Here is a 25,558-nt window from a genome sequence, read left to right as displayed (position 1 = left end):
CCCTCTGCTAGGTTCAAAACCATATATAAAAGGAGAAACTTAGCTAGTTTTAAAAGTCATTGTCCTCAGGGCTTGGAATAGGACTCCTTATGGACTAGGTACTCAAAGTAAGTTGACGTTTGCTAGGTAAATGCAGAGTTTTGTTTAATTTTGTTTCACAGAATCCCTTTTCTGGAAAGATATCTGTTGGAAAAATAAACAGTTTATCATGACAACATGTTCAGACATAGATTTTCCATAATATATTTTCTGAGGGAAAGGTCTTATGTATTTCAACCTGGTTTCAAACTCAATATACGATCTTAGATGACACTCTCAGTGCTAAATTACACCATGCTCAGTTTATACAGTATGGAATCTTGAACTCAAGGCTTTGTGCATGCTAGGCAGGTAATCTGGGCTGAGCCACATCTTCAGCCTAATTTCCTACAGATACAAAGCAGAAATATTTGTCTGGTATTAAACTCAAAGACAGCATGACACACCCAGGCCCAGTGCTGCCAAACCCCTACTTCATCTCAGGCAACAACTAAAGTGTCAGTTACTAAAGGAAACTGCTTGGGCAGATTGCCTGAGAGCCTGCTGATGAGCTCTCTGAGAACGTTCAACATGTTTTCCCTGGAGAAATCTAGTAATCCTGGAATCAGATAGCACATCAGGCAAGAAGCCTGCCGGTTGGCGTAGTAGGCTGAATAGATCTTTTCAATGATGTAATGTTCTAATCCTGGAACCAGTGAATGTATTAGGTTACATGGCCAGGGAGAATTAATGATGACTATGGAGTTGAAATTGCCAACCAGTTCAATAAAGAGGTTATCCCAGGTTAGGTTGGGTGCCTCATTTTAATCACAAATATTTTTTCTAAGTAGAATAGGTAGACAAAGGCCATAGAGAAACCAGCTGAGATCCCATTGTCAACAGTAATATTTAGTGTAATGAGGCCCATTGGACTACTAATCTCCTGAACTCTAAGATAATAAGTAGGTAAGTATGAAAGTCTTCATATACATGACAATTTGTTACAGCAGTAAGAAGAAATTAACAAAGTTTCCCTTCTAATCTGTAACTCTTTGGGAACCTTCTCCTTTTCCCCCTCCTCAGCAGAGGTCTGAGCAGCAGGTCTCTATGGGTGAGCTCAGTGCCTTTGGGCATCTAAGCGTTATGAAATAGATTGACATCTCTGACTAGAGATTTTAAGAGGACAGCAGGTGCTCACAGGGACATAGCATGCCCTGGAAAGACATCAGGATTACTGCCCTGTTCCCGTCTGCTGTACATGGGCCTCAGGCAGATGTACCTTCCCCTCATGAATCAATAAATAATTAATGCCAGTGCTCCCAGCTCTCTGAAAATAAGATAATATTTTAGCTAAAAATTCATATCATTAACGTGTTTAGAAGATCCCAAATATTAAGCATAAAAATGAAGATAATAAATGAGCTGTTTAATGAAAATTAGCATGAGAAATCACTTAAAAAAGATCCACAACTGCTCATCACACACATACTCATCACACACACACACACACACACACACACACACACACACACACACACACACACACAAACACACACACACAAACACACACACACACACACACACACACTCAAAATTAGTACGCAGACTACTTTCTTAATAAAGAATTCTGCAACATTTCTAGAATGGGTTTATTTGGTTAATATATAAAACAGTTATAAAGCCACATGTCTATTTTGGGGAAATATAATTGAAGTTAAGATTTGTGGAGAAGTTGGAAAACTTTAATGTCTGACATGATATTTCCTATAAATTTATGAAAAAATAAAAATACTAGGTCTAATATTTGGAAATGGATTTTGTAGGGAAATTTTTAAAACTAAAAATATGTACCAAAGTAAGTGTTCAATAGAGTTCAATCATTGCAAAACAAAAGATAACACAAAACCAGTGGCCCAGCTGAGTAAACTCATCTGTATAAATATACTAATTAATTGTACTAGAAAAGAAAAAGCTGAAGTTGTAGAAAATTATTAACAACCAATTATTTTAGCAACCAAATATTCTACACTTTGTTTTGTGAGCATCTCTGATGGAGGAATATGTTTATCTATGTAACTGACACAGTTTATAACGCACAACCCAAAATAACACTCTTGACGCCTTTTAGAAAATAGGAAGATTAGTGTATGGGGAATGTTTTATGTATGTCTGCATTAGCTTCAAATTTCCTTTCATAAAGATATTCACAGTGGCCGGGCTGTGGTGGCACACACCTTTAATCCCAGCACTCAGAAGGCAGAGGCAGGTAGATCTCTGTGAGTTCGAGGTCAGCCTGGGCCACAGAGTGAGTTCCCAGAAAGTCTCCAAAGCTACACAGAGAAACCCTGTCTCAAAAAACCAAAAAAAAAAAAAAAAAAAAAATCCCAGCACTCGGGAGGCAGAGCCAGGCAGATCTCTGTGAGTTCGAGGCCAGCCTGGACTACCAAGTGAGTCCCAGGAAAGGCGCAAAGCTACACAGAGAAACCCTGTCTTGAAAAACCAAAAAAAAAAAAAGAAGACATTCACAGTGAGGTCCAGGGGTGCTGTTGATGTCACTGGTGGCTGGTGGCTGGTGTACAGAGCACCAATGCAGTTCACTCATCCCATCCAGAGCACTTTCCCAATAGAGAGCTTTCTGCCACTTCTAGAATGCATCCATTTGTTTGAACTTTATAAAAGCATAAAAATTATTCACTCCATATCTGTTTGAGAAACACAATTAAAGCTAAAGGCTATGAAAACGTTGGACTGCTTCTGTGCACCTTATTATTTTAAAAACAGGTTTTTTCCTACCTAGACCCGTCCAGACTTTCCTCACACTCATGGTCTTCCTAGTCTCCTACCTTAGCCTCTCAAGTGAGGAGACTGCAGATGTACAGTCACACCTACCTTCAAATCTCCTTTTCTTTGGAAGAATGGACTACTCCTAACAACTAAAACTTAGAAGAAGAAAAAATGAATACGAGTTTATGAAACTAGGATGACAAAGGATAATATTTATCTATCTGTCATCTATCTATCTATCTATCTATCATCTATCATCTATCTATCTATCTATCTATCATCTATCTATCATCTATCTATCTATCTATCTATCTATCTATCTATCTATCTATCTATCATCTATCTATCTATCTATCTATCTATCTATCTATCTATCATCTATCATCTATCTATCATCTATCATCTATCTGTCTATCTATCATCTATCTATCATCTATCTATCATCTATCTATCTATCTATCTATCATCTATCTATCTATCTATCTATCATCTATCTATCTATCTATCTATCTATCTATCATCTATCTATCTATCTGTCTATTTATTTGCTTATATTTTGTGTGTGTGCTTGTGTGAATGTATGGCTCGTGTGCAGTTGCCCACAGAGACCAGAAGGGTGCATTGGATTATGAGCAGGTGTGAGCCGCCACATACAGGTGCTAGGAATAGAACTTGGGTCTTCTGCAAGCCTAGGAATTGTTCTTACCCACCTAACCATCTCTCCAGCCCCATGGCAAAAACTTCTAACTGAAGGTATTTAAAATGGGACCTCATGGAAATTTATATAAGACTAGAAAATCAGAAAGAATGTTCAAAATAGCTACTGTTTGTTTTCAACAAAACTCAAAAAGTGTTTGATGTCTGCTTAAATCTCTGATAATCAGTTGTATTTGCAATGCAATGGGAACTAAGTATTTTATTGGTTACTCACTCAAAGTGGTCATGATAACTATGAAACCAGGAAGTAGTTCCTACTAGAATGTAGTTGTGTTCATTATGGTTTAAATGAATGCCTCATTTTAGAGAGCAGCAATCCCTTATATTTTTCCTAAGTTCTACTTATATTTATTCTTAGGTCAAAGAAAGTAACAAGCATATAGACTCTACAGATGGAATATAGTCCACTTTTAGCTTGCAATAAAACAGACATTTATTCATGTTTGCAATCCTTGGTCATAAGATGTTTTGGTGCTTTGAGTCTTAGCAACATGGAGAGCAGAGGAACTTGGACATTCCCTAAACAGGCATGCCAGCATGTAATCCTTTCTACTTTAGAGTTCCGTTCCTGTAATGTGAGAAGAGGCATGCTTGCACTTGGCTCTGTCTCATGCAAGCTTTTCCATAGCTCATTTTATCATGACAAAGGAATGTAAAAGCCAAAAGGACAGCTGTCCAGTGGCTAGAGTAACTCCCATGTGTGACCTTCCTAACTAAACCAAATCAAGTCAATGCTTCACTGTTCACATTCTTCCTTGACAGCCCAAAGGGTTTGGGAGGAGGTCTGAGGGAGAACGGACATCTTGGTTTCCCCTTTCCTTCCCCTTTGTGTTGTATTTAGAAAGAATAGGCTCCCTGTCCCTTCAAATCATCCCTGGGTCCTCTGACCTATTTTCTGCTATCTGTCTCTGTCTGCAATAGGAGAGTAACTATGGTGGCCCTCCTCTCTGTGGCTTGCTTTAACAAATAGTGGGCTTTCTCTCTACCTATGTGAGCTATGATGCAGCCTATTAAATCAGTAACCCACAACAAGCTAAGCTTCATCCCAGATTCTGCTCTAGGATATGTGTTCTGTAAATCATGCTTTATTCTCCCCGAGTGGATGTAGAAACAGATCCCATCTCAACACATCAAAGGAACAACTCACACATTTATGTACAAATGTTTTCCTCTGCTATATTATTTATAAGATTTGGGTTCAGTGAAAATTGAATGATTGAAAATAGTTATATTTACTTAGTGGATGAGCATTTTCTAATTTAATTTTTTAAATAAATTAGATGAATGAGTGCTCTTCTATTCATGTAAGAAAATATGTTTAAAATAGGTGATTAAGCTGCTGAAAAAAATTAAATATTTTAAAAATAATTTTTAACTACTGTAAATATCTGATACTTGTTGAATGCTTTAGAATTTGAGTCTACCAATTGACTATAGAGTAAAAATCAAAATTTTACATGCAGTAGACAATTATTTCTACAATGTGGCAAAGTCTTATGCCCAGTCACATCTACTTATTCTATCAATTTTAATACTCTATCATCGTCAAGATGCCTGTTAGCTTACAAAATCAATTATGAAATTTCAATAATATGCTGCTGTGCTAGGGTGCAATTTCATTGTCTGTCAAAATCTCCCTGACTACCTGACTGTACCCCTATAGGAGGATACAGACTATGATCTATGTGTTCCAACTTCAGATGGTGGAAGGGTTAATCTTCAATGTCAACTCAAGCAGGTTAGGAATCAGTCAGAATACAATCTCTGGGTGTATCTGACGGTGTTTCGGAAAGCTTTAAGTGAGGGAAAAGACCACTTTGAGTGTGGGCAGCACTACTTCATGAATGGGAGTCTCAGACTGAATAAACAGTGAGACTGAGGGAGTCAATCTGAACACTAGTGTTCATCTCTCTCTGCATGCTGAATGCCGGCAGGATGTGACCCACTGCTTCTCACGCCTGCTGCACTGCTTCTCACGCCTGCTGCACTGCTTCTCCTGGCAAGATGGATTCTATGCTCTCCAACCATGAGCCAAGCGAACAACCCATCCTCCTTAAGTTCTTCCTTCCAAGAATTCTGTCACTAACAGAAAAACAACTAACGCAGGTGGTAAATATGATGCCACTACAGGCTATACAGTACACTCAGGTACTTAGAGTGGAGGCTGTGTTTCTGATTTCCACACTTACTATATACTAAAGAGACACCATAGATGAAAAAAGCCAGAATCCTTAAATATCCCATGACATTGGTGTATATAATATAAAACAATTAACTATAATAATCATTTATCACGGGTCTTTAGATGCATACAGCCACATTGTATTTTTTTGACCTTTATTTTCCTACTCCTAAGAACTGTTAATTTTTTTCTCTCCTGCTTTTATATATTTAGGTTGGTAGTTATAACAGAAAGTAAGAGCAGATAGTGATTTGTTTTCTTGACCTCCACACTAAGGGATGATTAACAAATAAGGACCAGTACTATGGCTGCATATAGAATTAAAGCAACTATCTCATGGAGTGTATGTGCACATCAGAACTTTACTCCTTGATGAGCAGTCATGACTCTCACTTAAAATGTGGTTTAGATATTTAAGCCATACAGTAACCTGCTGAAGTCTCCAACTTGTCCAAGTTTGCCCACACAGAGGGAATTCTATTATGCAGACACTTCCAAAACTGAACTAATATTAGGACCAATATTAGCTATTGTAGGGAAATTTGTTTACACAATGCAAAAACTCTAAATAGTGGGAAGAAACACACAATCTAATAGCACACACATATAAAAATAAAGGGAAGAAAGAGAATCAAAAAGCCTGATGACAAGGATTGCTTTCTGAGAAATGTTTGATTCTGTCATTGTGTGACTATCATGAAATGTATTTTCGCAAGCTAAGATTCCTACTAACTCACTAGGCATACAATCTTACAAGATCATAATGGAGTGTACTTGTAGGATGCATAAGTATATGCACTGTTTATGTTGTTACAGGATTCACTTTTCTCCAGCAGGGCCTATTCAAATATAGTTTTTTAATGTGAAAGTGTGCTGAGAGATTGGCCCATATGTAGCTGATGTGAGGTGAAAGGTCAGCTCTGACGTTCACAACCTGGATGACCACCTAAGACAAATAATGTCAAGAATCTGCCTTTCTATCAATAACAGGGAAGCAAACAGAGCATGGGCAAGATGCTGAATTCGCTGTATTAATAGATTGATGTGCTGACATTTATTAACACTGTCTAAAATTGAAACTGATTCAAGAACTATAAAAGAATCAAAATAAAGTTAGCATTACTATGTCTTAGGTATTAAAATAAATTAGGCTAAGTATAAATGGACTCTCCTAATTCAATCATAACCCTGGACAATTTAGATTCCATAATTAATATTTTCCCAGTTTCAAAATGTCTATACCTTGAGGTAAATAAAATCTAAGATGTTTATTACTAAATATGACTCAGAGTTATTTTTCCTTAACAACAAACAGCATCCACTAAGAATTCATTTTATAAATGTATGAACATGTCAAGCAATAAGCATTTCAAAAACTGAGCAGTAAAAACGAAAAACAAACACTATTAGTCACCTCTATACGAAGCTTTGGTTGCCTTTACAAAATAACGATATTATAAACCCAAAATACCTGTGGGAGCTGGGTATGTATGTTCCTACTTGAATGTTTTTGTTTCTTATTCATTTGTTTAGCAAACTATAATTATAAGTATATGCTAATAAATGTATTTCTAACTACCTGTCTATGATGTATAAGCACATACTATCCTTTATACATTAGTATATATATATATATATATATATATATATATATATATATATATATATAATATGCATGTACAAACACATCAGTTTATAGGGAGCTTCCTAGTCTCATTTAGTGACCTAAAATTCACCTCTTGTTGTTTATACTTAATTTTTAACTTCCAGACCTGGATCTAACTACCACAACTTCAGGAAAAAAAACTGAGCCAATAACATCACCAACTATTACATTGTCTACATGGTTCACACAGGCTTTAGTCCTAAGATTTCTTCACTTTTTTCTAACTTCTGCAAGTCACTATGTATACCAACAGCCCCTTCACTGAAGTTGTCCTAAATGTATTGAAAGCCAGAAAATGATCAAAATGGAGAAACTGCTAATTTTAGGACAAGACATTAATTCTCCAAGTATATGGAAAAGAATAGAAAGAACAGCTTTAAACTTCAGATTTTTTTAATAGGAAGTTGTTATCATAAAGATATTTAAGAACCGCACTTGATAGCCTTAATTGCTAGTTTTAACGTAAGTATTGCCACAATTTACAACAGAGAGACTATTATACACAAGGGAGTTAAAGATTGTCAAAAGCAACTTTTAATTGCTTTACTTCCCAACAATTCATCACAGATGAAAGTATTTCTCCAGGGAGTTGCCTTCTATAAATAAGTATGGCATTGCTTATATATCAATACTTTTTGTAAAAATAATGTCATTTTGGTGGGTTCTTTGGGTTGAAGCATGAGGAAGCTATTAGATGAATCACATTCGTTTTGTAATATACATGTGAGCAACACAGAAACTGAGATCTGGATTCTGATGCTGAAAACAGAGGGAGCCAGAAGTCTGTTTTGAATTACCAGCACCAGGTTCATCTTGAGCTCTTTGCTTTACAAAGTACTTAGTCTAGCTTATATCTGATCTGGACAGAGTTTTACAAGTAGAGAAAGAGTGAGTATCTTCCTTCCATTTGTCCTATTACTTTCTAACCTCAGTATGTTGAAATACCCTCATGTAGACTAGTGTCCCTACAACCTTGGGGGATTTCCTGACATCACCTGAAAGCCATCACTCACATGCTGCAGGGACCACATAACAATGTGTTCTCTGATTATCTGACCATTTCTGCTTGGCATATCAGTTCTTTCAGTTTTTAATATGCAAGAGCACTTTATAATGTAGTGGCTACAAATCCTTCCTCTGGCACAGTGCATGAAAATACTTTATCCTATTCTGTGTATAGTCTGTTTCACTTGCTGGATGATGTTGCTAAAAATCTAGACCTAGATCTACACTGTTTTCTTCTTTTAAACATATTTTCAACTTGACGCATGACTTTGGACTCTTGTAACTATATGCAATTTGGCAAAGTTTTGTCTGTATTAGGGATTCAACCCAGAACTTCGTCAGTGTTAGGCAAGCACTTTTGCCCAGCTATTCTCAGTCTGGTAAATGTATGTATGTATGTATGCATGTATGTGTGTATGTATAAATCTTATTGATGTCTAGGTTTGAAGAACTTCGGCATATTTGTGCCCTTTTTTTTGAGGTCCATGTGGTGTGTATGTGAAAATTATTGCCTAGGGTGTACAAGGCCCTGTTCCTTTTCCCAGGTCCGTATAAACCACAAGTGGTACTTGCTTGTGCCTGTAATCACTGTAAGATCACACCATAGGTTCAAGGCCAGACTTGATTACAGAACTCATTTCTATTCTATAAATGTGATATGCCTGACAAAACTGATGTTAACATTTGTGTGAATTAAAGGAAAAAAATTTGAAAAAATATTTTCATTAATTCAAAATCCATTACTATGGTCTATCTATCCTGACAGTTTTGACATCTTGTCCAAGATACCATTATCAAAGGTTAAAACCATATAGATTTTCAATAATACTATATTATGCTAGCATTTTCAGGTGGTCTGTTACATGTTTGAGTGAAATTTTATGGTTGTTTTGAGAAAGTGATCTAAAATAATTATTTCCTATGCAGCTATTCAATTAGTCCAGGACTATCTGTTTAAAAAAAAGTTTTTTTTCATTGAATTTTATGATCCACTTTTAAAGCACAATTAATCATTGGGATAACACAATGAATCCTGAAAGTTCTAGTTTCTTAATCTATGTTGCTATAATTATGAAAATGGCTTATAGTATTGATTATTATAACTATAAATTTTATGATGTGGAAATATGAGACTTCCAACTTTATTCTTCGCTTTCAAACTTGAGTTGATTATTCCAGATTTACTGCATTATGATGAGCATTTTAGAATCATCCTGTCAACATATGCAATTACAGGAGCAGGGTTCTTCTAGACAACACATTGGACCAGAAAATCAATTTGAAAAGGACTACGGCCATTTACATGAAGTTGGTACATTTGGTACCTGAACATAGAATTTATGTAAAAAAGCCTCTTCTTCTGTTAACAACATCTTACAGAATTTTTCCTCCTCAATTCTTCCCAGATCTTCCCCACTTCCTCCTCCTCCAAAATCTATACCCTTTCTCTCACTCTTTCATTAGAATACAAAAAGTCATCTAAAAACAATAATAAGATAAAATAAAATAAAACAAACCAGAATAGGACAGAACAAATGAACAGGAAAAAAAGAGCCAAAGGTAAGTTCAAGGAACACATAAACACACAGAGACACACACATTTGTACAAACAAAAACCCTATAAAAACAAAATAGGAAACTGTAATTTTAAGTGAAAGATTTGTACAGGAAAGGGGGTAAATGCCCAGACAAAGCACAGTGAAACAAAATAAACAAATAAAATAAAACAACTCAAAACTCAAAATATAGCATTGTGTTCATTTTCTCTTGGCCATCTCCTGCAGGGCATTGGGCCTGCCCTTAAGTGTAATTTGTACACCCAGTGAGAGTCCATTGGACAAAATTAATTTTTCCTCTGCAAATAGTTATTACTTATAAACAAGTTCTGGATTAGGGATGGGAACTTGTGTCTACCTCCCTATTTAAGGCTCGAGCCCCTTACGTAATAGACTTATGCAGTCCTTGTGAATGATGAGTCTCTGTGAATTCACGTGTGCATTGGTCCTAATGTGTTTAAATGACCTAGTTTCCTTGATATTCTCCATTTCCCACTGGCTCTTATACTCTTTCTGCCTCCTCTTCTGCAGAGTTCCCTGAACACTGAGGAGAGGAATTTTATAGAGAAGTCCCATTTAGGGTTGAGTGTTCCAAGGTCTCTCACCTCTGCACATTGCCCACTTGTGGGTCTCTGTTTTTGTTTCCATCTACTGCAGGAAGAAACTTCTCTGGTGATGACTGAGCAAGACACTGATATATGAGTACAACAGAATGTCATTAGGAGTTATTTTATTGCTTTAGCATAACAGTAATATATGGTTTTCCCTAGGTCCCTGGCCTATCTAGTCTCAGGTTCTTGTCCACCCAGGCAGTGTTGGGCATGGATTCCCTCTCATGGAGTGGGCCAAGTAGATCGTGGTTAGTTACTTCCACAACTTTTGTGTTACTATTGCACCTATGTATCATGTAGTCAGGTAACCATTGTAGTTCACAGAGTTATAGCTGGGTTGGTGTGCGCGTTTCTCTTTTGATAGTACGCAGAGTTCCTTCCAGTACCATGGTAATTCGCAGAGTTTGCAGCTGGGTTGGTGTGTGCATTTCCTTTTGGTAGTATGCAGAGTTCCCTCCGGTACCATGAGTACTAGACAGTAGGAGTGAAGGCTCTAGGTAGGCACCATCTTGGCTTGTCTTTGTTCAATGAGTTGTGTAGGTGTTGTCTTTAGTAATAAGGCCATACCATCAGCTTATGCTGTGAAACCTATAGCCTTGGCAACAGCCTGGGTTGATTGAAGGTTTCCATGGGATCCCTTTGGCCAATAACTTGTTTAGACATAACCTGTCCCTGGCACTGGAGGTTTTGTTTGGTGGCAAGAGCTGTCAAGTTGGGACTTTGTCTTCCCTGTTATTTTCTTATTTCAATTTAGATTTCTTTCATATATGTATATATTTTAAGATGCTTCTACTATGTCATGTTTCCATATGACCTTACATGAAGATCAAACAGGGAGGGCAAGCAAAGAGGGGGCAAGGGGCAGCTAAAACGTCTTACAATTGTAAGTGCACAGCCTTTCATCCAATTCCTTAATTGTTTTTCTATGTAGGTCACTGCTTTCATGTTATTTCAGTTGGGTTGCTTTGTTATTTGTTGCAAGTTTGTAGAAACACCATTTACTTTCAGATTGTTTTGTATTTTGTGACCTTATATAACTCTAATTGTAGGTAATAGTTATTGCTTGTAGATTTGTTGGGATTTAATATATACAAGATATATCATTTACTGAGAGACAATTTTATTTTTCTGTCCTATCAAGTTGCTTATAATTACACCTCATTTCTCCATTGTCTAAACTAGCTCCTATAGTATGAAACTGAAGAAATATGAATAGGGTAGAAAATCTTTTTTAAAAAAACCTAGGGGAGGGGTTAGGCCTTTTAGACTTTCACCATTAATAAGTATGATATTGATCACTGATTTTTATCAATACTGTCATTATCTCAACATGTCAAAAAGCACTTTCTTTCTGCAGTTCTAATATGATTACAAATTGGGCATGGAAATCTACTGAAACACTCCAGTCAAGTTATCAGAGTAATTTTTCTGTGATTTATACTTGGATATTATAAGCCCTCACATAGTCTAGAGCATAAATGATGATTGTCCTGTCTGATATTGGATTACATGCTTCATGTATTTGGGATCCAGGACTCTGACTAAAAATACTGACTAGGATCTTGCAGAGAACTGGAGATATCTGCTTGAGAAGACTCAAATTCTTTTATAAACTTTATTATGTAAAAATACATTAAGTATCTGTCTTAAAAACTTACTTTTCTTTCAGTAGGATCCCAGAAGAAAATGGCAGAAGGAAATTATTCCATTGTGAAAGAATTTACCCTTGCTGGATTAACAGAGAATATGGGACTCCATCTGCCCCTGTTCTTCCTCTTCTTAGGAATCTACGTAATCACAGTCCTAGGGAACCTGGGCATGGTTGTGCTAATCCTGTTCAGTCGTCACCTGCACACCCCCATGTACTTCTTCCTCAGTCATCTGTCTTTTGTTGACCTCTGCCAGTCCAGTGTCATCACACCTAAAATGCTGGAAAACTTTGTAGTGAAGAAGAGTATCATCTCTTATGCAGGATGCATGGCTCAGTTTTACCTCTTCGATGTTTTTGCTGTTTCAGAATGTCACATGCTGGCTGCCATGGCATATGATCGCTATGTGGCCATCTGTAACCCCTTGCTGTATAACGTTACCATGTCCTACAAGGTGTGTTCCTGGATGGTAGTGGGGGTGTATAGTGTAGGCTTAGTTTGTGCCACAGGTGAAACAGTCTGCCTGCTTAGACTGCTTTTTTGCAAAGCTGATTATATAAACCACTACTTCTGTGATCTTTTACCACTACTGGAACAATCCTGCTCCAGTACATTTGTCAATGAAATACTAGGACTGTCCTTCAGTTCATTTAATATTCTTTTCCCAGCTCTGACCATTCTCACCTCCTACTTCTTCATCATTTCCAGAATCCTAGGCATTGCTTCTACTGAGGGCAGGTCCAAAGCCTTCAGCACTTGCAGTTCCCACATCCTGGCTGTTGCTCTCTTTTATGGATCTTTAGCATTCATGTACTTTCAGCCGTCATCAGTTAGCTCCATGGACCAAGGAAAAGTGTCGTCTGTATTCTATACTATTATCATACCCATGCTGAACCCTCTGATTTACAGTCTGAGGAATAAGGATGTCAAAGTTGCCCTGTGTAAGTTTGTAGAAAGAAGACAATTCCTGTGAAATGGAGAACTTTGTTAAACAAAACTTTACAACTGAGGAGGCTTTGGTAAGGATACAGAAGAGACTCAGGGCATCCTTGAGAGTCCTAAAGGATGCAGTGCAGAGATGCATTGTCATGTGTCACAAAGGATATAATGCAGAGATGCAGGGCATCTTCATGAGTCATGAGCTTTACTAGTGTTTGATTATTTTAAATAAAAGTTACCAGGGTGATATTGGACTCTGAGGATGGAGTTTTTCACCTGTCTGGGGTACCCCATATTCTGCCTGCCTAGAAGTAGCTATATCACTTCTAAATATTTCTTAAAGTGTAAATAAATCCATATAGTTGCTTTGCTTTATAAGTGTGGAACACTGTTCTTTTCAGGTGAAATTTATTTTTGTTAAATCAGAGACTAATACTTTTGTCAGTAACATTTAACTTGTTTAATATTTGGGCTTCTTGAAATTTTAAAGTATTATCTTGAAACTATGGCTCTTAAATAAATAATTTTAACCATTTGATATATAAAATGCATAATCTTATTTTTACTGCATTCAAAGAAATATGGTAGACAATATACATGTATATCAATCTATATGAATAATTTAGGTGAGATGTACTGAAAATATATAGACTTTGTATTGAAAGAGAATGAATCCCTTATGCACATAAGGGCAGGAGTTGATGTAGCATTCCCTCTGTTACAGTTTTGGGATTACATCACCATCTCTGTGTCCTAACCATTTTTTAACTTCCCATAACCCAAGGAAAGATTTACTTCTTTTTGTTTTTTTATAATCGTGACATTTATAAAAAGTTTAGATTCAAAAGAGGCATTCTTGTGCTGAAGACATGGGTCAGAGCTTGAGAGCAAATTGTTCTTGCAGAGGACCCCGTGGTGATTCCTGACAGCCACGTTGGGCAAAAAAGTACAATAGGAAAATTATTTTCTGACTAACGACCCCCAAACTTACTGTCCATTCTGAAAACAAAAAGTGTTGATATTTTGAGGAACACGGAAAGAAAATCCCAAATCCTCCCACTCTCCCAAATGAAGCTCTTAGGATGTGCTAGGTGACACCAAGCAGGCTCAGAGATGTGCACCCGGGAAGAACCGTCCCCATCACCATGACCTAGAAGCTGTGGTACCATCCATAGGCCGCTCAGTTGCAAGACCTCCCTTGGTGTAGCAAATCCAAGGTGAATTCTTCAGTCTGTCCATAGAAATACTTCTCAGACTCTTGCATACTATGAACTTCTGTTTTGTTTCTGGGGTATTCTACATAGCTTTTGGTATCTGTGCCCAAAGAATGGACCACATGGTATGGAGTCTTGTCTTCTTGGCTAAATCATCCCTGGATTTTCTGCTTTGTCTGTTGTCTGCCCCTTCGCTAAGACGGCTGCCTTGATTTCCCAGTTCTTATATTTTCAGGTAGTACGTATTTAGTGAGTGGTTTCGAGGTATGATTTTATCTCTTAACAATAAACTGCTGCGCACAGGTCCTGCTGTAGCAATTGTATTTCGCTTACTGTACTCTATCACCCCCTGGTGGACATTAAAACATTTTTCCACCTGAGCACAAGGTAAATAAAAACTGGCATATGGGAGGGGTAGAGGGAAGGAGAGTAAGGGGAAAATGTTGTAATTATATTTTAATTAAATAAAAATAAATAAATTCAGGAGCAACAGAAGGTGAGTTTTAGAACGACACATTTTATCATGGGGAGATTTCGAGAAAGAACAAAGAAACTCTGAGGAGTAGACAGCCTCCAGGAGTGGAAGACTGTTGAGCCTCACTGTCTTGGGTTAATAAGGCTTTACAGGACAAAGGAAGGGAGGGGGAAACGGCCTAGTCAATCAGTCCCCATTCCAGATGGCCTGCGGACTGTTCACCCAGTGGTAACCTGGCAAATTTTGTTCCCCGATGCTTCCAATGTCTGGTCCTGTGACCTTCACCTCTCTATCGCTCTGATTCAGTTTTCAGTGTAGGCGACAGCTAAGATCAGTGACATGCTGTCCTTTTCTCTCCAAACAGCAGCCTCGTGTCCCAAATCTCAGAGTCTGGTCTATAAGGTCTGACCCAGTGCAGAGGGAGTTGGTGGTGAAGTCATGTGTCAAGTGCCCCTAGCTCTTGATAGTTCTTCCTGAGGATGATTTTCACCTCGGTTTCCATCTCTCCCCTGTCTCATTGTCCTGTACTTTTAACCTTCCACTCCATAGAGCCCTCCCATGTGAGTTACAGATTGATACCCTCTCTTTCTCTCCTTGGTATAGAGTAGTCGTTTCTTATCTTCTATCTCCTGCTTCACTAGGTTATACAAAGGCAGCTTCGCATACAAAGGATGCAGTCTCTCGTCTTTAAACTCAGTCCCTCACAAAGCAGAGAACATGGACAAATTTTAGTCAAGTTCTTTCCAGAATATAATATAAATGGCTTGTAGCATAATTACCAATAGAACTAAAGTTTTTTAGCACAGTCGTCCCAATCCACACTTCCATTGGCATCCTGGCATTCTGAGAACATGTCATAATTGCCCTTTAAGCTCTGCTTACAGACTCCTGTGTTTCTGGCCCACATCTACTAACTCCTGTAAATTCCTATTTCAAATCCATTTCAGTGCTCAACAATCATCTGGTAAGGAACTCAGGACGGTTGACCTGCTCTTGATATCTATTTCTTTGTTTTAATTTTATCCCTGTGACTAGAATACCAAACAAACACCCACCCACCACAGGGCATATTCCTTTTTCTTCTCCCAGTTTGAGAAGACATAGTGCATTATGCTCGGCTGCAGTGTTCCTAGGCTCACAATGAAACAAAGTATCATATGGGGACTAATCATCTTGTGTTAGTTAGGGAGTAGAAAGTAAACAACAGAAGAGGATCCAGTGTAATCATCAAAGGAATGTCCCGAATGACACACTTCCTCCAGATATGCCCCACTTCCAAAGGTTTCTACCATCTCACAGAATAGTGAGTATGTCTGTCACAAGCATTTAATACATGAGTCCATGAGGAACAATTCATATTCAAACTGCAATAAATCTTTCTCTATATCTATATTTATAGGAACTTGACCCACATTATGAACTTACTAATGTATAACACAGACACACACATACACACATGCACATATATGGAGGTATTGCATGTATATTGTTCTGAGATGCTTTGCAAGGCTATATGTATTAATAATCATATTGTCCCAAGCATTAAAACAATTTTTAAAAAGCAAAATGATGGGCAATAGACAGAAATTAGTATTCATAAATTTTTAATTTTCTAAGGATTTGTGCATGCATAAAACATTAAAAGTGTTTAGATGAGTATATATGTCAAAACTTTGTAGTCATTATGGGAACTGGAAGATATTACACTGTGAAGATATTAGCACAAACAGCAAATTGATCCTAAAATGCAGATGGACCTCTACCACAAACAGTAACAAAGAAAATAAAGGAGAATAAAAAGTACAAATATATACAGTTATTAAACTCAGTTACAGAAGAAAACAGGCACTCAAAGGTTTTAGTAATCTAGAAAAATGTGATATAGAGATGTATTTTACCAGGTGGCTAATTTTCTCATATAGTGTTTATCTTTCATTTCTCCATACAGACATAAATTTCCAAAATAAAGAAGTCTCTCAATTATAATGAGCACATTTGGGGACCATCAGTAGGTGATTGAGGAAGACTTGGAAAAATAATTTTCTTTCTTTTTTTTTTTTTTTTGGTTTTTCAAGACAGGGTTTCTCTTTGTAATTTTGGTTCCTGTCCTGGATCTCACACTCTAGACCAGGCCGGCCTCAAACTCACAGAGATCTGCCTAGCTCTGCCTCCTGAATGCTGGAATTAAAGGCATGTGCCACCACTGCCCGGCTGGTAAAATAATTTTTATTTATATTTGTTATAATTAGATATAATTGTAAACACATATGAGGATATACAAATACATACTGCATATTGTCTTCAATTAGAAAATAATTCATGTGTTCTATAGTGACTCATAACATATATAATCTCTCTCTAATTTTGTATTATACCTGGCTTGGGTCTTTGGTCTCAAATAATGGCTCCAGATTCAACCTGCATCTGCTACACTTGCTCAAATACAGAAAATAATACTAGTGTTGAACAAAATAGTATTTGCTATATGTCTAAAATAGACAATATTCCTGTAACTACAAAGGTATAGCAGAAATGATTATATCATGCTCTTTTTTTTTTTTTTTTGGTTTTTCGAGACAGGGTTTCTCTGTGTAGCTTTGCGCCTTTCCTGGGACTCACTTGGTAGCCCAGGCTGGCCTCGAACTCACAGAGTTCCGCCTGGCTCTGTCTCCCGAGTGCTGGGATTAAAGGCGTGCGCCACCACCGCCCGGCTATATCATGCTCTTTGAGGAAACAGTAAGTCAATATAATTTTAGATTCACACTTACAGGTTATCTTCATGTCCTATGCCTCTTCATCTAATAGAAAATAATAATAGTGTTGAATAAAATAGTATTTGCTATATATGTAAAATAGACAATATTCCTTTAACTACAAAGGTATAGCACAAATGATTATATCATGCTCTTTGAGGAAACAGTAAATCAATATAATTTTAGATTCACAGTTATAGGCTTATCTTCATGTCCTATACTGCTTCATCTAGAACAGTGGGTCTCTACCTTCCTGATGCTATGACCCTTAAATACTGTTCCTCACGTTGTGGTGACTGACCCCTCAACCATAAAATAAATTTGTTTCCAGTTCATAACTGTAATTTTGCTACTGCTATGAATCATAATATAAATATCTGATTCATGATGCACAGTTGGAGAACTGTTAATCTAGAAGCAATTTCTTGACTTCATCTTGTCTTTCCAACTTTTGCACACACTTTAGTGACTAAATTTTATCTATTTCTCACTAATTCATGTTATAATCAAGGTACATTTTCTGGTTCATTACCTAACTCATCTGATATGAGTTTCAATTTTTGTCCATAGACACTGGACATGTTCTTATTTTCAAAACATGTTAAATTCTGTAAGGGAAAATAGCATATTTCAAACATTGTCCCATAGTTCAGACCTATGTTTTGATATTTGCTCATGGAAAACATCATTCGTGAGGTATATGAATTATTCATTTGCTAAGTATACATTCTTTTAAAACTTAACGTGTAGGTATCAGTGATTTTTAAAAGGCTCTTAAAATGTGTTTAAAGCTATGTGTCTAACAAAAATTTAAGACATTCCAAAAATTTTATTTAAAATTATTATAATTACTATGTCTAAATTTATAGTTCCATTCATAAATATGGAGAAAATGTTAGATTTATCTCAACCCCAAGAAAAAGTTCATATGAAAAATACTTCTGAAACACATTGTTCTTCAATTTTTTTTTTTTAATTTTGAAGGGAACCATGTCTTTGCTTTCCCTTGCTAGTCTGGTTAGGCAGATCTTGTATGTTATTTATTAGCATGGGGGGCAAAAGCAAGCTGCTTTTATTAAACTCTCATGTAAAAACTTTCAAATAATATGAATTTATGAAAATCTCATACTATATAAATACATTTTTGAGTGCAATAAAATTAAAATACTGAAAGATGTAAACATTCACAGTTTCCTTTTTTTTAGATTTTTTCCTTTATGATAAACCAATGTATAATATTCTTTTAGTGTATATTGTTTAAATTTTGAGTGTTTTAGTTTCTTGGTCTTGACATGTCTCACATACATGTATCAAATCCTATTACTACCAAGAACCAGGAATGCTCCCTCTTGACTGTACAAATAAGAGACAGTTTCCCTCCCCACTTTCCAATCTGTCTACCTTTTCAATTTATTTTCATGAATGATTGTCTTAGTGGATATTTTAGTTTAATATAGAATTAAAGTGAACTGATGGCGATCATCTCTTATTCATCATCTTAACTGATCACTATTTTATTCTTTTACAATTTAGTGCGAGTTTTGTAATGAATTTCTTGTGGATATTATTTAACTTTTAACACAAAAATCATTTTTTTAGTAGAAAGAAGAGAGTACTACACATAGGATGTAAAAGTTCTCAGAACAATGAATCATCTGTGTCAGAACTGCTCAAGGCTGGAATAGGTAGTACCAAGAGACTGGGTACTAGTTAAACTCACTGCTATAGCAAAGTCATAAAGGGGAATGCTCTTTGTGATGATTTCTTTGAATGTCTCCTGTATTCAAAGTCTTTGAAAGCAGAAAAAGAAGTTTGCAGATAACTGGAGATGCCCAAGATAACTTCTGTCTCAGACTTCATTGTGGATATGACAACAAATATTAAAATTTTTTCTTCTACATAAAATTATCTTCCCCATATCTTTCCATAAGAAAATGGAAAAAAATCATACCCAAGAGGCTGAGTTTATTCTCGTTAGTTTCACAGGGAACCCAGAGCTCCAATTGCACCTGCTTCTCATCATCCCAGCAGTCTGTATGGCTACAGTTGTAAGAAACCTGGACATGAACATCTTGATTCTGTTTAGTTCTCAACTGCACACACCCATGTATTATTTTCTTAGCAGCCTGTCCTTTACTAACCTATGTCAGCCCACTGTCATTACTCTCAAAATTCTGGAAAGATTTGTAATAAAAAAAAAAGAGCATTTCCTTTACTGAGAATGCATAGTTCAGTTCTACTTCTACTGTGCTTTTGTTGTTGTGGAATGCCACCTGTTGGCTACAATGGCATATGATCCGGATGTGGTTCTCTTTGCTTTACAATGTAACCATGTCCTGTCAAGTCTGTTCTTGGATGATAGCTGGAGTGTATGGTATGGGCTTACCCAGTGCCACAGCTCACACTGTTTTTCTGATAAGAGTGCTTTTATGTAAGACTGATATAACAAGCCATTACTTCTATGATCTTTTTCCATAACTGGAAACAATGATTGTCCCTGATCTGACCATCCTTAGTGTTTACATCTTCATCATTGCTAGCATTCTCTATATTCAGTCCACTGGGGACAGATCCAAGGCCTTCAGCACCTTCAACTCCCACATCTTGGCTGTTGTTGTCTTCTTTGGGACATTAGCATTCATGTACCTTCAGCCATCATCAGTCAGCTCCATGAGCAAAATTAAGGTGCCATTGACTGTTTATACCAATGTTATGTCCATGCAGAACCCCTTGATCCACAGTCTGAGAAGTAAGAATGTCAAACTTCCCTGAATAAGTACCTTGAAAAAAAAGTTTGCAGTGAATGAAAAATAGTGTTCTTTGACAAAGTCTTTTAAGTTATGGAGGACTGGAAAGGTAGCAGCCTAGAGGAAGCCTGAGATTATTCCTAGTTCACTGTTATATGGAAAAAGTGTAATAAAGACAAGGCTGGAGTCTCAGTTTCACACACACAAAGAGCAGGTCCTGACTGGATGCCTGAGTCTAGTAACCAATAATAACCCATGTCTCCTTTTGGAAATGTTTTAAAGGCTTCCCCAGTTGATAATATAAATGTATATAATATATGCATATACATATATACATAAATACATGTACATATGCCTGGCTTTCAAAAGACAAGACTCATTTATGTTATATCAGATAATAAACACATTTATTTCTATATCTTTGGTCTGATCAACATTTCTAAAACTATGATCTCTGAAACAAGTAAGTAAGCATTTGGGATATACAATATGTATCCATAATTCTGGCTAATTATATAAAACTACATTAGAGTACATGAAAGCACAGAATAGATTATATCAAAGTCTGACCCATTAGGATGTAACAATACATGATAAAGAAAGATGATTATAAAATTGTAAAGGAATGGACATGAGGAAAATTGATTCCTAGGAAGAGGAGGAAGAGGGGCACCTGGAGTTCTGGCTTCTCTGAGAGCCCAGCCAAGGAGAACTCAGTCACTGTGCAGTGATTTCCTGCTGCCATGTTTTCTTTTTCTTTCTTTTCTTTTCTTTTCTTTTTTTTTCCGAGACAGGGTTTCTCTGTGTAGCTTTTTGCCTTTCCTGGATCTCGCTCTGTAGACCAGGCTGGCCTTGAACTCACAGAGATCTGCCTGCCTCTGCATCCCAAGTGCTGGGATTAAAGGTGTGCACCATCACCGCCTGGCTTTTTGTTATTTTGTCTTTTTTTTTTTTTTTTCAGAGCTGAGGACCGAACCCAGTGCCTTGCTCTTGATAGGCAAACAGCTCTACCACTGAGCTAAATCCCCAACCCTCTGCTGCCATGTTTTCATTCAGGTTCTGAAGGAGTAAAAGAAGTATAAGTTTGTCAGAGTGACATTATTATTCTTTTCCATGTACACAAAGTCCCCATATAAATTATTTCTGCCTTGGAATGACTTAGAACTCTATGTATTTACTTTAACTGGATCATCTTAGACAAATAAAATTTATCTTGTCATTACTTTTTTTTGGTTTTTTTGAGACAAGGTTTCTCTGTGTAGTTTTGGTGTCTGTCCTGGACCTCGCTCTGTAGACCAGGCTGGCCTCAAACTCATAGAGATCTGCCTGGCTCTGCCTCCTGAGTGCTGGGATTAAAGGTGTGTTTCTTTCCACCTCCCCAATTAAAGTGCCCTCAAGTTATTTTATTTCCCCCTTCATTTCACCTGTACCCTCTTCTTCCCCTCTCTAGAGTAGATGGCCACCCAAGCATCCTTATTTTTCTGGTTTCTGTAGTAACTCTGGATTATATATTCACACCCAAAGATTTGAATCTAGTATCTGCAACAAGAGAGAGCATGTGGTGTTTGTCTTTCTGGCTCTGAGTTACCTCATTCAATATTTTCTAGTTCCATCTATTCACATCCACATTTCAGGATCTTATTTTCTTTACACCTGACCAGAATTCTGTGCATGGGTACTATGTTTTCCTTATTAATTCATGACTCAAAGTTCATTTAGGTCATTTCTATTTCCTAGCTTTTGTGAATAAAGGTGCACACAACATGGCTGAACAGTAATCAGTGGTGTAGAATGTGAACTCCCTCGGGAAAAGGATGGTATTGCATGGTCAAATGTCAATTTATTTACTTTATTTATTTATTTGTTTGTTTGTTTGTCTACTTGCTTGCTTAGAATTCACCACTCTGACTTACAAAGTGGCTGCACCAGTTTGCAATTCCATCAACAGTGAATGAGGTTTTCCCTTTTCCCACATCCTCTCCAAATACGTTGCCTTTTGTATCCTTGATTTTATTCAGACTGGGGTAAACTGGAATCTCAAAGTTGTGTTTTTATTCTTGTTGCTTTCTTCCTTGTTTCTTTTTCTAATTTGATATCTGGACCAACATAGGATGTTCCCAATCACATTCAGAACTAAGAGATAAGAACTTAAGTCTTTATACTGTAGGATAAGAATTGAGATATTCACTGAGTTCATGTCACTGAGATACAATCATTGATATTCACCTATAATGTTCAACTATATCATACAATAAATTATTCAATAAAATCAGGTTACTTTAATACTCTATTTTTTTGTTCTATTAGCCTAGAAAATATTGAGTGGTACCAAAATTCCATGTGTGATTGCTAAAGGTCTTCACTGTTTTCTTTCCATAAAAGCTCAACTTCCCTATAAAGGAATAATGCTGATTAAAAAAGCATTTTAAAATAAGTGTCTACTTTTTCTCTGCATGCTAAGGGCCATGGCAGTATATAGCAGGTGACAACCAGTGTTTGACCAGTCGACCCACCAGACATATAACTCTCTGGTGAGTACCCCCACCTGGCAAAGTCATGGGGTCACTGGCTGTGGAAACCAGTTGCTTTCTGTCTGTAACTTTTTCGGGTGCCACTGCTATGCCTCCCTAATAAGAACAGCTGTGGGGTGCTTTCCACAGCCCTTTGGTAGTGTGTTTTTCATCTCTGGGCACACATTTAGCTGTAGATTTCTGTTTAAGCTGTATAATTCTGATGAACAGAAATATTACCAGAATACTCTTCTTTTACTGACACAGGAAAGTAACAGAATTCTCAGTCTCAAAGACAGTCTTTTACACATTTTGCAAAGACCTTAGAACTAGTCTAAAAAAGACTAAGCTACCCCTATAGAATATACACAAAGACTAATTACCAGGTGTTGTTTATTGCTAAATCAAGGCCAGGGTGTTTACATCTATAGATTAAGAATTTGTATTTGTAAGGATTATGTTTTTCCTATTATGTTTCAGGTAGAGAAAGTCAATGTAATAAAAAGTAAAGGTTTTTCAGTCAAATAGTATAGTTTTCCTTCTTTGTTTCTTGCAGAGACAGAAATGCCACACTTTGTAGAAGAATCTTAATATTTGGTATAAATATAGAGGCACACAGCAGGTGTAAACTTTATGAAAAGGCTCTTTAGAAGCTGTCAATATAATATTTGTGATGAAAACTCTAATGTGGTAAGAATAGCATAATTATTAATTGGTTGAAGTTTTAATTATATAGCACATTTATATAAGTAAAACTGATATATTAAATATCATTTCTCAAGTGCACAATTCATTAATTTTTAGTGTGCCTACAATGCTCATTAGCAAGCTCCATATTCTAAATGTAGAATATTTTAACCACCATTTCAAGAAAAGCCCTGAACCCATTACCAATGGTGCACTAGGACTTCATTTTCCTTAGCAGCTGGCAGGCACTAGCTACTCTATGTTTCTATGAATTTTCTTGTTAGAGATGCTTCATATCATTGGAGCCTACAATGTGTGTTCTCTTCTGTGTGATTTGTTTTCCTTGGCATGGATCATGTTCTTTCAGGCTGTAGCATGTCTCTGTGCTTCATTTCTCATTGTAGTATAACACTCCTTTTCAGGGATATGTGAAGTGGAGCTTTTTATTTACCACTACATGCATGGACAGCTGGTATGTTTCTACTGTAACTATTTCAAGTATTTCTGCCTTGATCATAACTTTACAATTTTTTGTGCGTGTGTGTGTGTGTGTGTGTGTGTTCATGCCTGTATGTCTTTCATTCTTGTGCATATGTACCTAGCATCAAAGATTCTAGGTTATTTGTTAAACCTATGTTTCACAATTTAAAGAACTGTAAAACCATTTTCTTAAAAATTCCTTCCTCTAGGGTGCCCAGCCTCACCTGATAAGTCTACAACACTCATGACTCAGAGAGCGTTGAGGAAGAAGGGAAAGAAAAAGTGTAAGAGCCAGGGGACCAGAGTGTTTGCTGTATGACAGTGTCTTCTATATTCAACAGAGAAGATGCACCTGTGAAATCTCCATAGCACGTGACCTACACCAGAACTTCCCAGTGACAACAGCATCTTACATGCCTATATGGGTGAGGGATATTTCACAGGGCCTCATACCTACATGAAAAGCTATAGGTAATTAATGACTAATTGACTGCTGAGACCTGAGACCTGTGCATACACACACACACACACACACACACACACACACACACACACACACACACACGTATGGACAAACACTGCTGAGACCTGAGACCTGTGCATACACACACACACATACACACACACACACACACACACACACACACACACACACACACACACACGTATGGACACACACATATGTATGTGTTTGTGTAGTGTATCCCAAATACAAAAAAATAGGCCATATATTTTAGGGGAAGTGGAGGACTATAGAAAGAGTTGACGTGTGGTGAGAGAAGGCTGAAATTGACGCAAATGTAGTATTATAGAATGAAATTATCAAAAAAAGTACTTTAAAAAATAGTAAGATTGGATGGTGGTCTACTGTCTCCAGTATTTCCAATGTATTTTGTCAGGTCTTAGCTGGAGCAATTAAAGACACGAAGAAAGTAAAAGAGATACAAACGAATTAAAATTTATTTTTGTTTGCAGACAATAAGATATTATACAAAAAAGGTCATAACCACTCCACAAGAACATTTCTAGAATTGATGAACATTCTAAACAAAGTGGCAGGATAAAAAAAAATAACTAACAAAATTTCAAACATTTTAATATACCAATAGGAAACACACTGAAAATTAATTATGGAAAGACTCCTGTTCACTACAACCTTAAAAAAAAGAAAAAGGAAGAGAAAGAAATCAAACAACAATCCCCACTACTGGAAGTGAAAGATTTCTATAGTGAAATATTTACATCTATGAATAAAGAAATCAAAGAAGTCATCACAAATTGGAAGACCTTTGATGGTCATGAACTGCTAAAGTTCATTTTGTGAATGAGAATCTATCAAAAACCATTTACAGATTTAATGCAGTACCAATCACCATGACATTTGTCACAGAAATAGAAATCAATTTTAAAATTTATTGGTAAGAAAAAAGATTAGCCAAAATAACCCTTAATAAAAATAATAATTCTAGGGTGATTACCAGGCCTGGCTTTAAATTACACCACAGACCCACAGAAAAAGGAAAGCTTTCCTGTTTGTGTAAAGTTTATAAAAATTCAATTGAGCT

The 25,558-nt window shown here is 36.7% G+C and overlaps 1 protein-coding gene and 1 pseudogene across 1 annotated transcript; both read left to right on the top strand.

Moving 5' to 3' along the window:
- The first annotated feature begins 12,222 nt into the window (after positions 1 to 12,222).
- On the top strand, positions 12,223 to 13,161 carry LOC128103750 (olfactory receptor 150-like). The gene has a single exon (XM_052728379.1). It carries the CDS (start codon positions 12,226 to 12,228, stop codon positions 13,159 to 13,161), a length of 936 nt encoding a protein of 311 aa, XP_052584339.1. The 5' UTR covers positions 12,223 to 12,225.
- Positions 13,162 to 19,503: 6,342 nt separating this feature from the next.
- Positions 19,504 to 20,341, top strand: LOC128102639 (olfactory receptor 150-like; annotated as a pseudogene).
- Positions 20,342 to 25,558: the final 5,217 nt, after the last annotated feature.

This window comes from Peromyscus californicus, unplaced genomic scaffold, assembly GCF_007827085.1.
Source record: "Peromyscus californicus insignis strain IS unplaced genomic scaffold, ASM782708v3 Scaffold_11__1_contigs__length_118956290, whole genome shotgun sequence".
NCBI classification, from domain to species: Eukaryota; Metazoa; Chordata; class Mammalia; order Rodentia; family Cricetidae; genus Peromyscus; species Peromyscus californicus.
Note: the sequence above shows the minus strand (reverse complement) of the source record. Positions and strands in the feature narration are given on the sequence as shown.